We start from the raw sequence: 11,700 nt of genomic DNA, 5'->3' as shown, positions 1-11,700 counted from the left end.
TCCGGGAGTGTTCGTAAACTTCAACGTATTCACAGCCATCTTGTAAACGATTGTTTCATTCGCAGCAAACCCACCATAGTCTTTTTTTTATTTCGCACACTTTGTTACACTTTATTACCTGACCATTTTTAGCTTTACAATCATTCTTCGATTCATTTATTTCAACGAAAGAAAATCTCTTAGCTCACATAAATACGTCCAGCCTTAGCGGATATCAGAGGTTTTCATAAAAATATAAAAAATCAAAACATTATCTTAAAAGTTAAAATCTCTTTGGAGCTACCCATCCCACACTGCACATCCCACCGAAAGGATCCCTGAACCGGCGCATCACATTAGCCATTGGTCTAATTTCTCAGACGACCTAATACGATAGCCGCACTGTAATAAAATATACACTTAAGAAAATAAAATGAATTGTCAGGCATTTGAATTCAGGGTTCAAATTTGTCTCGGTTTTAGTTAAAGTGATCAATCAAAGCATATGCAAAACATAGGAAATATTATATATCATAAATAATGATGATTTCACTCACTACATATTGTGGGGGGTAGCAGAAGAGTAAGGAGTATAGTTCATATAAACGAGAAACAAGAATGCAATTTTCCACGAAGGCATTTACTCATTTCACAGAAAAATAATTAATATGTAAGTTTCCACAAAGCTTGAATAAAATATTACTAAGGAAATTGCTGGCTCACGAACCAACTCATGACACCTTGAAAGCAACCAAATTGTAACCGAAACCCGGTTACCTTCATTTCATTTCACGGAATGAAAAACTTTTTTGCTAATTTATTCACTGTGAAAAAGTGTTGGGGTATGATCGAATTTTTCTGTTAAACTCGCAGAGGTTATAAATGGCAAATGGATTCCAATGCAGCTGCTACACAACCAACATATTAACATTTATTTTAAGGTGAGGGTCATTTTTCGAGCCGAATAACCCTAAAGCAACTACTAGGAATGCGGCTCTTGAATAGAGAGAATAAGAGACGGAGGGCAGAGGCGAGAGAAAAAGGAGTGGAGAGCGTTAGGACACGCGTCCTTTAATAATCCCACGGACAGCAGCGCCATCGTCACCGCCTTATCTTGGTATCTTTTCATTAGCGGAGACGTTCCGCTGCTCTGCAGCAGAGTCGCGCCCTTGTAACATTCGTCCGCTTGCTCCATCCTCCTATTCCACTTCACTAACATCTCGACGTTTTTGTGTCCCTATAGGCACCTAGCTCAGTTATGACCTGCTTGTTTTGAGACCGTATATACTTCACCATCTCATTCGGACATTTGAGGTTAACTAGATCGAGAGACAGGCTTGGGATAAGAACTGGGAAGAAAATTGCAAGGTACGGGCAGAGAGAATATAGAATTCCGTCTGAAAAAAATGGGGACCAGAGGTTTCAGAATTCTCATACTTTTTACTAGAACTAGACTTTTGTCGTCCAGGAAGTTAGTACTGAAGTTCATGAGAATCGTACAATATATATGAAAAGAGGAAAATATCTTCAGAGGTGGCCTCAAAAGAAATAAACGGAAAATATAATGAAACAATAAATAGAAAAAGCATGTATAGAAGTAAGCCGGCTTGATGGTTTAAGAATGCGTATAAGTATAAGACACTCAGAAGTTTCAGTAACTTCAAATGTCCTAAAATATTTTAGAAAATCGTTTGAGCCCCCCAAAAATAAACATAAGTAACTTGCATATGAGAATAAAGAGGCTTTAAAAAGGATAGGTCAGTAACAATAGAGGGCTTCGCGTTAAATTTTATCCCATTTTGCTTGGCTAAGTCAAGTATATCTAAATAAATCAGCAAATATTTTCTGAAATATGGAAAGGAGCACACGGTGAGACAGCAAACTTCAATTCCTAAAATACCTACCGATAAAGATAATGGGTTTGCAAACTGATTTATTTTTATGGCTGATTTCGCTAGAGATAGATAAATAAAGAGAACCTAATTAATCCGTAGTCTAGCTCCTCGAGCTGTTTGCGGAGAAAAACCGATGACCAGATAATTTGATGACGCCACAAGGTCATACTGATCGTTTCACCGATTCTCAGTTACTCCTCGTCCTCCGGCATCATCTTCTCGTTGTCCGCTGTTGATTACACCCATGGAAGCAATTCAGCCCCTCAATGAATGGTTCTCCAGGAACGAGTTAATGAACCAGGACTTTGACGGCGTCATAAACTCATAGAAAGTGAGCGGAAACATTGGTGTTTCAACTTACAAGATAATGTCTGCAAGAGGAAAATTGTTTTCCGCTGATACTTTAACTGAATTACAATTCCAAGGCCTAGTTAACGATGCCACTCTATTTAACGGATGAATACAAAGATTTTTGGGTAGGTAACAGAGTGGAATTTTTCTCCATTTTCTGAAACAACGCTAATCAGTTTTTCTCATAAAAAATAGACACATGATTTTTAAAAATTGAGAGTAATTGCTTCTTTCTTGTAGTAACTTAGGCAAATAGAGTTAATTATGCCACTCTTCGGACAGCATGGCTAATTGGAAAAAATGGGGTACGCATAAATTAATGTCTGAACACGAGATATCTAAACTCATGTTCCGCCGGGCGAGTCGTTTCTCAGCGGACCAAAACCGACATCGCACATTCCGCCCTGTCCTCTCTCTCTCTCTCTCCCTCTCTCTCTCTCCCTCCTTCAACTTTCCTCTTTCCCGTCAACTGACCCTCGGTCGACCGATCGCCCTTTATGGTGTCTTCCTTTGGAGCCCATCACGTCCATCCCCGGGGAGAAGTCCCAGTCCCTCATCAGCATGTTCTCGCCAACCCCCACGTGCGGGGACGGAAAGACAAAGAGAGGGGACCGTGGGGTGAAAGCAGTAGGGCGCAGACAGCAGCGGAGCGGGACCCGATAGATGCAGAAGCAAGCCTCTCCGCTATTGGGGATCACCAGGTGTCACGAATGGTACGTACGCTAGGGACCCAATTGAAACCTAGCGATTACATTGCTTTGGCATGAGCTTCGTGGCCACTAAGTTAGTAGGGTTCTTTGATTTTATCTTGAGGCATGCACAACATTAGCTTATATTTAGTTCTTTGCCAGCGTTTTGGTTATTGTGTATTTTTTATATATTTGGTTATATATTTGTCATCTCCATGACTTCACGGAGGAGCACCCAGATATAAAACAACCATTTCGTAATTCACAATATTGCCACATAATTTTCATAGACTGTGAATCACTAAATAACTGTTTTAATCTAACATTTTCCCAATGACATTCCAAACCCTTAGAATGAGAATTATAATTATCGGAACGTGACAAAGGACTAAATAATAACTTTTATTCACTAAGTGAAAAAATAAACTTAAAAAAATGCCAACGTTAACGCCAGAGCAATATCAAGGTGAGTCCGGACGAACACTTTTGTTTCATATTAAAATTATAACCCCAACAAACATTGCAAATTCCACAGTGGAAATATTTTTACAATCAGAACAGATCTTAGGCAATTTTTCAGGGGAGTTGGAATTCCTACAATTTATCGGTCAAGAATCTTTATTAAAACCTCTTAGAACCAATAAAAATATTTAATGAGCTCTTACGGCGGCAATAAGGCGATAAATGTGAATTGGCCACTAGTTTTCAGACCGGATCCCTGACGTCACATATGTTTTACTTTCATCTGAATAGTGATTATGACGTTTCACCATCAGGGGTGCCGACCCATAAAAAACATTGGGGGGCCCATACTGGGGGTCTTGCCCCCGGAAATTTTATAAATTATTTAGTTTTAAAGTTTTTTTAAGCATTTTAGAAGAGTCATATGATCAATATTAGAACCCTAGAAACACGATTCTCGATAATGCGACACTCCGGGGAAAATTGACATACCTGACACATCAATTCTTCTCCCCATGAAAAATTCTTGAGGGGGCTGTGGCTCCCTCAAGCCCCATGGAGTCGGCGCCACTGTAATCACCATTGGTTTCTTAGCAAGCGATTTCGGACGGTGCATGCATGGCTTTACTCATGAGGTGATAAATGCTGGTGATTCAGTATAAGCTAGTCATGACCTCTGATGAAAATGCATTGATGTTTGGACCAAAAGTTTGCTCTAGCAGCGTATGCACTGTATGCATAATCGTAATAACCGAGGGAGCCTTTCATCTTGCCTAATTATATTAAACTGGTGCTATAGAAGTACACAGTAGATCAAGGAGGTTTATAGGATAGGATGGAATGGTAGTAATATTTGAACGAATTATGCGTGTGCTTTTCAAAGTTGAACAATTTTTACCACACAAAAATGTCATAAATTTTGAGTATCTTTACACCAACTTAGTGAAATAATTTATTCTTAGCTTGGAAACTTTAACATGCGCTTCCTTATAAACGATGGTTCTTAAGCTAATGCATCGCACACTGATCCCCTTTAAAGTTATACCCTCTAAAATAAAGTAGATTCAATATTGGATGGAGTTCACTTTACGACCAGTCCTCCGGAACGGATTAATATCGCAAACCGTGGGTCTAGTGTACAGAAATAGAGGAAAATAAACTCAGCTCCCCTTCGACACTTGATATATTTGAGGACGTAAAATCGTACCAGCGCGGCCCAAGTTTTCCTTCGCCAATCTTTCACAATATTTCAGCGCAGCACTGCATCGGCACTGGTCCACCAATTCTCTCTTTCGCCCTCATTCCGAGCAGCCAATATTGCAACACGTTTCAACTTCCTCTCTATTTTTCTTTCAGTCATAACAAAGAAGCCAAAATTCAGTGTGGAACGCCAAATAGATACTGAAAAACGATACTCACAGGCTGGTGGCAGCATGTGCTTCATAAAAATTCAATGAAGGAAATGTCAGAAATGCCATGGTGTAAGAAGAAAATAAGGAAGAAAGAGAGCAAGTAAAATTTCTTTTCGTAGAAAGTATGAACCTAAGGAGGATATGGAGCTCGGCAAGGAACGAGAGCATACTGACAAAAAAGAAAATGAGATAGGCACGTCTATGTCACATTAAATTTATATTTTCAAAATTCGTATTAATTATCGGTTTTTCTGTAGAGCACATAAAGAGGTGAGATGTGATAAGACCAGAGGGAAAATTATCACATGCGATAATAAGATAACGTACTTCACATGCATCGAGTTGGAATGACGAAGTCGCTATTTTAAACATTTCTCCAAGCTTTTGAGATAGTGCAACGGAGATAAAACATGTTAAAGTAATCATTATTGACGGTCATCACTCAAGAGATTGATTTGTTGCAGCTCTCCACTCAATTCTCCCATCGGCTAAGCTGTCAATACCTACATTGTTCTTCTGCTTTATGTTCTTCATCGCCGGCTTTATGCAACTTATCCTACGCCGTTCTTACCACCCACCTGTGCTTGAATGATGATATTCATTACAGCATCTTGTCACATGATAAGGCCAATAATATAGATCCGTGTTTTCCCGTGGTTTTTACACCCTGGTTATCCATATATCCATAGCATACCAAAACATCAATAACTAAAAGAATTAAACAACTGAAAAAATAGGTCGAAAACTAGCTACAAAAGCAAAAGAAAGATACTTCATAAATTAACTTCGATTTGAAAAAAATCACATTTTCCCTACAATTCATTCTCATTGTATGAGAGTATTCATGAGAACTAATAGACAAACTACGCATTGGGTCCAACATAATGTTACCAATACATAAAAACAAACAAAAGAAAAATACTTCCTAAATTAATTGTAATTCGTAAACTCTAAATGTTACTCGTGCCAAGAGAGTTTCCATGAGATTTTGCTGTAAAACTGAACATTAGGCACCACATATTGTTACAATTATAATACTCTTTACTGCAAGCGAAATACGCAAAATCAAATTATTGTGATAAATGTGACGTGCTGACACTAAAACACTGTAATAACTGATAATTAACCAACGGGCAAGAACAAATTAACCTAAGTGAATGATAAAATAAGCAAGAAACTTAAACGACCTAACGCGCCTGCAAGACGCAAGAGTGTTTGCACTTACGTCACGCTAGTTGGATAACCTTAATTAGTCGGGGACCACAATATCGCTACTTCCATACATTGTGCCCTGTCCAATAAAATAATTGGGAAAAGCACGATTAAAGGATACAGAATTTTACATTGCAAATAAAAATAATTAATATGACATGTTATGCCGCACGCCATTATTCGAATGAAATTAAACGTAAAATATTATTGCTTAATTATTTATTGATTAATTTCATGCTGGGGCCAAATTTCGCTAGCAAACTGAAGATCATTTCAGCACATTAGGTAACAGGACGTGAGGCAAAAATTAGAAAATTTATGCCTTCTTGATGCAACTGAATTGTTAAAGAATTTAATGGTGAATATAAAAACGAATTAATTTTTTAAATAAGAACGTACATGGTGATAGCAAATCGAAGGTGCTGAGACATTCTTTTCAAAAAATATTTAATACAATGTTCATTCAGTTTCCACCTTAATGATTGAAAAATATTATGCATCAATCTTAGGGAAAAATCTTCTCAGACTAAAATTAAATTTTGAACTTTGGTATGCTCTCAGAAATGGCTCATAATTATTCATAGAGAGAATTTCATCACCTATCATATTTCATCAAACGTTATTATGAAGAAAAATTGAATTATGCATACATAATTCTAGCTCAATAAGCGTGCAAAATTAAAATTTACCGAAAATGCAACGGTAATGTAATAAAAACAGTCAAAATTTGTTATTTACTCATCGTTCACGATTGAACTCTGATAAAAAATTCAACCATTAGCTCGTCAGTTGTAAATTTTGTTTGCGCAAAATTATTTTCCCACGAATGTAATTCCCCCCATTAATGTTGTTTGCGATTTGATTGAAAAAGTTTACCTCATTGACGCAACGCTGATTAAAGCAAGGAAAAAAATGCTCGATAAAAGCTGGAATTCATTACGTAGAGATAATTCTGGCCGCCAGTGAGTTTGGCAGGACCATATTATTTAACGAAAGATAAAACAAGTTAAAGAGACTTAATTTATTACAATTTGTTTTTTTTTTATTTATTCCATTCCTTGCGGAGGAAAAACGGTTTGCATATTTTATAAGCCAAAAAAATTATTCACGCAAACTTAAATAATAGCGTGCAATATGTATACCTGGCGGATTATGTGACGAGCGGGGCAAACAAATTTTTCCTGTCTCCTCTCAAAATTATTGCGTAAACGACGTAGTTTCTCGGGTATAAATAAATTTTAAATTTTTTACATCTCTAACGCCATTCAAGTGACGCAAGCACTCACCGGGCATTCAGAGACCAGCATAAACATATGCATATAAAGTTTTACGAGGAATAAAAATTCAAAACGGAGGGAGAAAGCAGAGGATTGTAGCTGCGAGATAGAGTTTACAAACTGGAAATGGAGAATATTTCCCTTCTTCGTAAGTGGATGAAGATACGAAATGGATTTCCATTGCACTTTATTCCAATTCCCTTGCCTAGCCTCTTCTTCGAGTTTCGCCGAGGGGATTTTTGAGTGGCTAATGTAAAAAAGGGACCAAAAAAATGGCAGTTGAGGGGCCTTTGAAAGGAGCTTAACAACATACTTTCCATTACTAGCACACAGAGAATATCCCGAAGAAAAATTCACGCATCCATTAAGTTACGGAATTGAAAAAAATAGAATCTTCGTGCATGCCTTTGATGCTCATACAGATATCAATACACAATTTTAATACAACTACACTATCACACATTTGGAGCGCAGTATAAGAACTCCAAATACCCAATCTAAATTACATGGTAAATATCAGCTCCATAATTTAAAGGACTGATATGTAAAGGACAATTATAGCTGCTAGAAGGTAATAACTACTCTAATGGAGACCAACGTAATATACATCTATGTAGTAAAGTACAGGGCCCTTGTAAATTAATAACTATCCTTAATCATTTGCGGTCCAACGTCGAGGCTGGCTCGACAGACCTGGTGTAAGCATCAGGTCCAACGTCAAGTTAAGGTCAACATCACAAGGTTAGATAAGGGGGTTATACAAGGGCAATGCTTCAAAAGATGTCACAGATAGATAACTTTTGAATAATAAACTTTTTAAACCTTTAAGTCCCATAAAGATTGCAGCCTTCAGATCACATAGAAAAATACGTTTTCAGGCTTATACAAATGCGTAGATTCCAAAACAATTTCTTTGACAGCGGTATCTGTAATGGTTTCTGAGATACGATCTGGGACGTGAATTAATACCAATTTTCGCTCCCTTATGGACCATATGGACCATATGTGTCACATGACATAAAAACACTAATTTTGTGAAAATTAAGGCACAAATGCGGATTTTTTTAACAAACCCCACAGGTCAGGTACACATAAAGGTTGAACCGAAAGTCCTGTTATTATTGACCATTTCATTGATTTTTTATTAGAAATCAAATTTCCACTTCGTAAACAGCATTTCAAGTGAAAGCTCTAAACATTGTGGATAATACAATTACTCAAGGATATCATTAAAAGAATTTAAAACTAAAAGCCAATAGCTTATTCTTCAATAGAACCAATTCTTACAGTCATACACCTTCTCATTTAAATTTGAGAGAATTTCAATTATTTGGGACATGTATGTCCCTTGGAACTTAAAGAGTTAATTAAACCTATGAAAAAAATTGTAGCCAGTGGAAGTTTACTTTAAACAACAAAATAAAACGTTTAAAAGGCACCACTGAATCCTGTCAGTTACTCCTTTTTTTCTTAAAATTAATTTGGATCGGACAATTCGGATTGAAAAAAATGGACCGCAAAGGGTTAATGCCCTATTATCGTGAGTATAAATGATTTAATTAATGACCACGCATTATCCACATTCACAGTAAAGAATGCTTTAAAGGACGCAATTTGTTCATAATGATAAATTAAGTAACGACGACAACTCAACTTCGACTTTGGCAACTCACACGCCAGACTCACGCTTAATTCGGTAGCTATTCGGTAGATATAATATTCATTCTTCACACTAGTTATACATATAGGCAAATACAAGTGAAAATGGAATTAGTGGATGGAGGTGGGTGGAAGAAGGAATGACAACTCAGGCAAAGGTACGTCTCTAGGAATAGGTCGAGGAAAGCATAGGCAAAAAAGGTGAACACAAAGTCTTAGAGGGATCAGCAATGTTACAACCATCAATTTCGCTGCTAAAAATATTTTAAAATGTATCATTGTTAGAAACGATGAGGTTATAATTCTATTTTACAAGCAGACTTAGTCGCGAGAATACTTTATCCTACATTTCACACGCTAACAACTGTTGCTGTCAGCTTTTTCACCGATAGCTGCTGGTATCATGATGTTGTTCACTCCTCCACAGCATAAGATCCATAAGTTTGTTTATTTACGAATGACTGATTCAACATACAGTCCCCAATTTTCAATTCAGATATGGATTGGTGCGTATGGGTTTCCGGGCGCTCCAGCCGCGTTCGTCGGTTTTGGGTGACGACGGTTTCGAGACTCGAGACTACGCACCGGGAATCGCAGATAAAGAAATACGAAAAACTTAACTCTCGGCAGCACCCAAAACTGGAATCTGGCCCTGATAAGGACCGCTCCATAGTGAACCTGACGGATCTGCACATTGACGACGCCACCACCTCAGTACTGGCCAAGGGACTGAATTTTGCTATAACACCTCGAGACATACCACGGGAAAAGATCATCACCGAAGTGGAGACTGGCATTCGTAAACTCCCTAGACTTGTGGCTGACGAGATCAGAGAAGACGTAGCTCGTGTCCTCCGCAATGCAAAACCACCGAAGCCTAACATGACTGCAGGAGAAAGGACTGCCCTCAAGGCTCTGCGTGAGAACCAAGACATCTTAATTCTGCCTGCGGACAAAGGAAACGCCACCGTTCTCATGAAAAAGGAGGAGTACCAAAAGAAGATATCAGAACTCCTATCTGACACCATCTACCGGAAACTAGGAAAGAACCCCATGGCCAAAGCAGAGAGAGAGACAAAAGCCATTATCAAGAAATCTTCCATTCCATCTGAAGAAAAGAGAGGCCTGATAACATCTGCGCCCAAACCACCACGGCTGTATGGCTTACCAAAGGTACACAAGGAGGGTGTACCCCTAAGACCCATCGTAAGCCAAATCGACGCGCCTACCTATCGTCTTGCAAAATACCTGGCCAGAACGCTGCAGAACCACACAGGAACGACTACTACGCACGTAAAGAATTCCGCCCATTTCGTGAAAATGATAAGGGACATGACCATCGCAAATGAAGACATCAGGGTCAGCTTCGATATTGTCTCACTCTTCACCAACGTACCCATTACAGAATCAGTGGAGATTGTGAGAACCCTCGTTGACTCAGGAATACCAAAAGACTTCCCTGACCTAGTCAACCACTGCCTTCGGAATTCCTTCTTGTTGTGGAACGGTGATTTCTATGACCAGCCAGACGGAGCAGCGATGGGATCGCCACTTTCACCTGTGGTGGCCAATCTATTCATGGAGAAGTTTGAAGCGGAGGCCATCAACACCTACGACAAGAAACCTAAAAAATGGCTGCGGTATGTTGATGATACATTCATTATCTGGCCCCACGGAACAGAAGAACTGGACCGATTCCTTAATCACCTCAACAGTCGGCACCAAAACATCCGGTTTACCATGGAAAAGGAGAGAGATGGCAAGCTACCATTCTTGGACGTCATGGTCAGGAGGAAAGGTGATGGGAGTCTTGGACATGCCGTCTACAGAAAGGACACTCATACCAACCGCTACCTAAACGCAATATCACACCACCATCCCGCCCAAAAGGCCTCTGTGGTATCCTCTCTACTCCACCGCGCCTTCACTGTCTCCGACGCCGATTCACTGGAATCCGAGAAAAGACTCCTGACCACAGCTCTACGCAAGAATGGATACAACCAGAAAATGGTCCTTAAAAGGGCCGAAAATGTCGCCAAGCTTCACGCCCGGCCACCTATTGAACGCCACACCACTGAGGAGGATTCGATGACACCAGCAGCGAAACTGACTATCCCGTATATCGCGGGGACTTCGGAGAGGATCGCCAGAATTCTCAAAAAACATGACGTGGTCACCCGATTCAACTGTGTGACCAAGATCCATGACGCTGTGCCCGGGCCGAAAGACCAAATCCCACAGGAGCTATACGAGGGTGTCTACCAAGTGCCCTGCTCATGTGGGAAATCATATGAAGGAGAGACGTGTCGAGGGATGGCCACAAGGATGAAGGAACACGCCCGAGCCATGAGACAGAAGCAATTCAACTTGTCGGCCATCGCAGAACACGCATGGAGTGAGCCGGGACATACCATTGAGTTCGACAAGGCAAGAATACTGGTAAAGGAGAGCCGTTACTACCCACGGCAAATAAGAGAAGCCCTGGAGATATACAAAACGAAGAACTTCAATAGAGACCACGGCTACCCGATCGATAAGACATGGAAGAGGGTCCTGGCCAATCAGCGCGCAGGGGCCTGCCTATATAACTCGGCGGAAAATTAAGCTTCTCCACTTCGACCTGAAGACGGGAGCAGGATGGCTCTCGAAACCGTCGTCACCCAAAACCGACGAACGCGGCTGGAGCGCCCGGAAACCCATACGCACCATATTCATCGCCGCGGAAACCTACGCAGGAATTTCAGATATGGATTACTACTCCTAC

At 39.7% G+C, this 11,700-nt stretch overlaps 1 protein-coding gene across 1 annotated transcript; it reads left to right on the top strand.

Moving 5' to 3' along the window:
- The first annotated feature begins 2,722 nt into the window (after nt 1-2,722).
- On the top strand, nt 2,723-11,265 carry LOC124164734. The gene is made up of 3 exons (XM_046542027.1): nt 2,723-2,938; nt 9,567-11,053; nt 11,136-11,265. The coding sequence occupies exons 1-3, from the start codon at nt 2,723-2,725 to the stop codon at nt 11,263-11,265; spliced, it is 1,833 nt and encodes a 610-aa protein (XP_046397983.1).
- The last annotated feature ends 435 nt before the right edge of the window (nt 11,266-11,700 follow it).

The sequence above is a fragment of the Ischnura elegans genome, chromosome 1, assembly GCF_921293095.1.
Source record: "Ischnura elegans chromosome 1, ioIscEleg1.1, whole genome shotgun sequence".
In the NCBI taxonomy this organism is placed as follows: domain Eukaryota; kingdom Metazoa; phylum Arthropoda; class Insecta; order Odonata; family Coenagrionidae; genus Ischnura; species Ischnura elegans.
The sequence above is the reverse complement of the archived record's forward strand: the minus strand, read 5'-3'. Positions and strand labels throughout refer to the sequence as shown.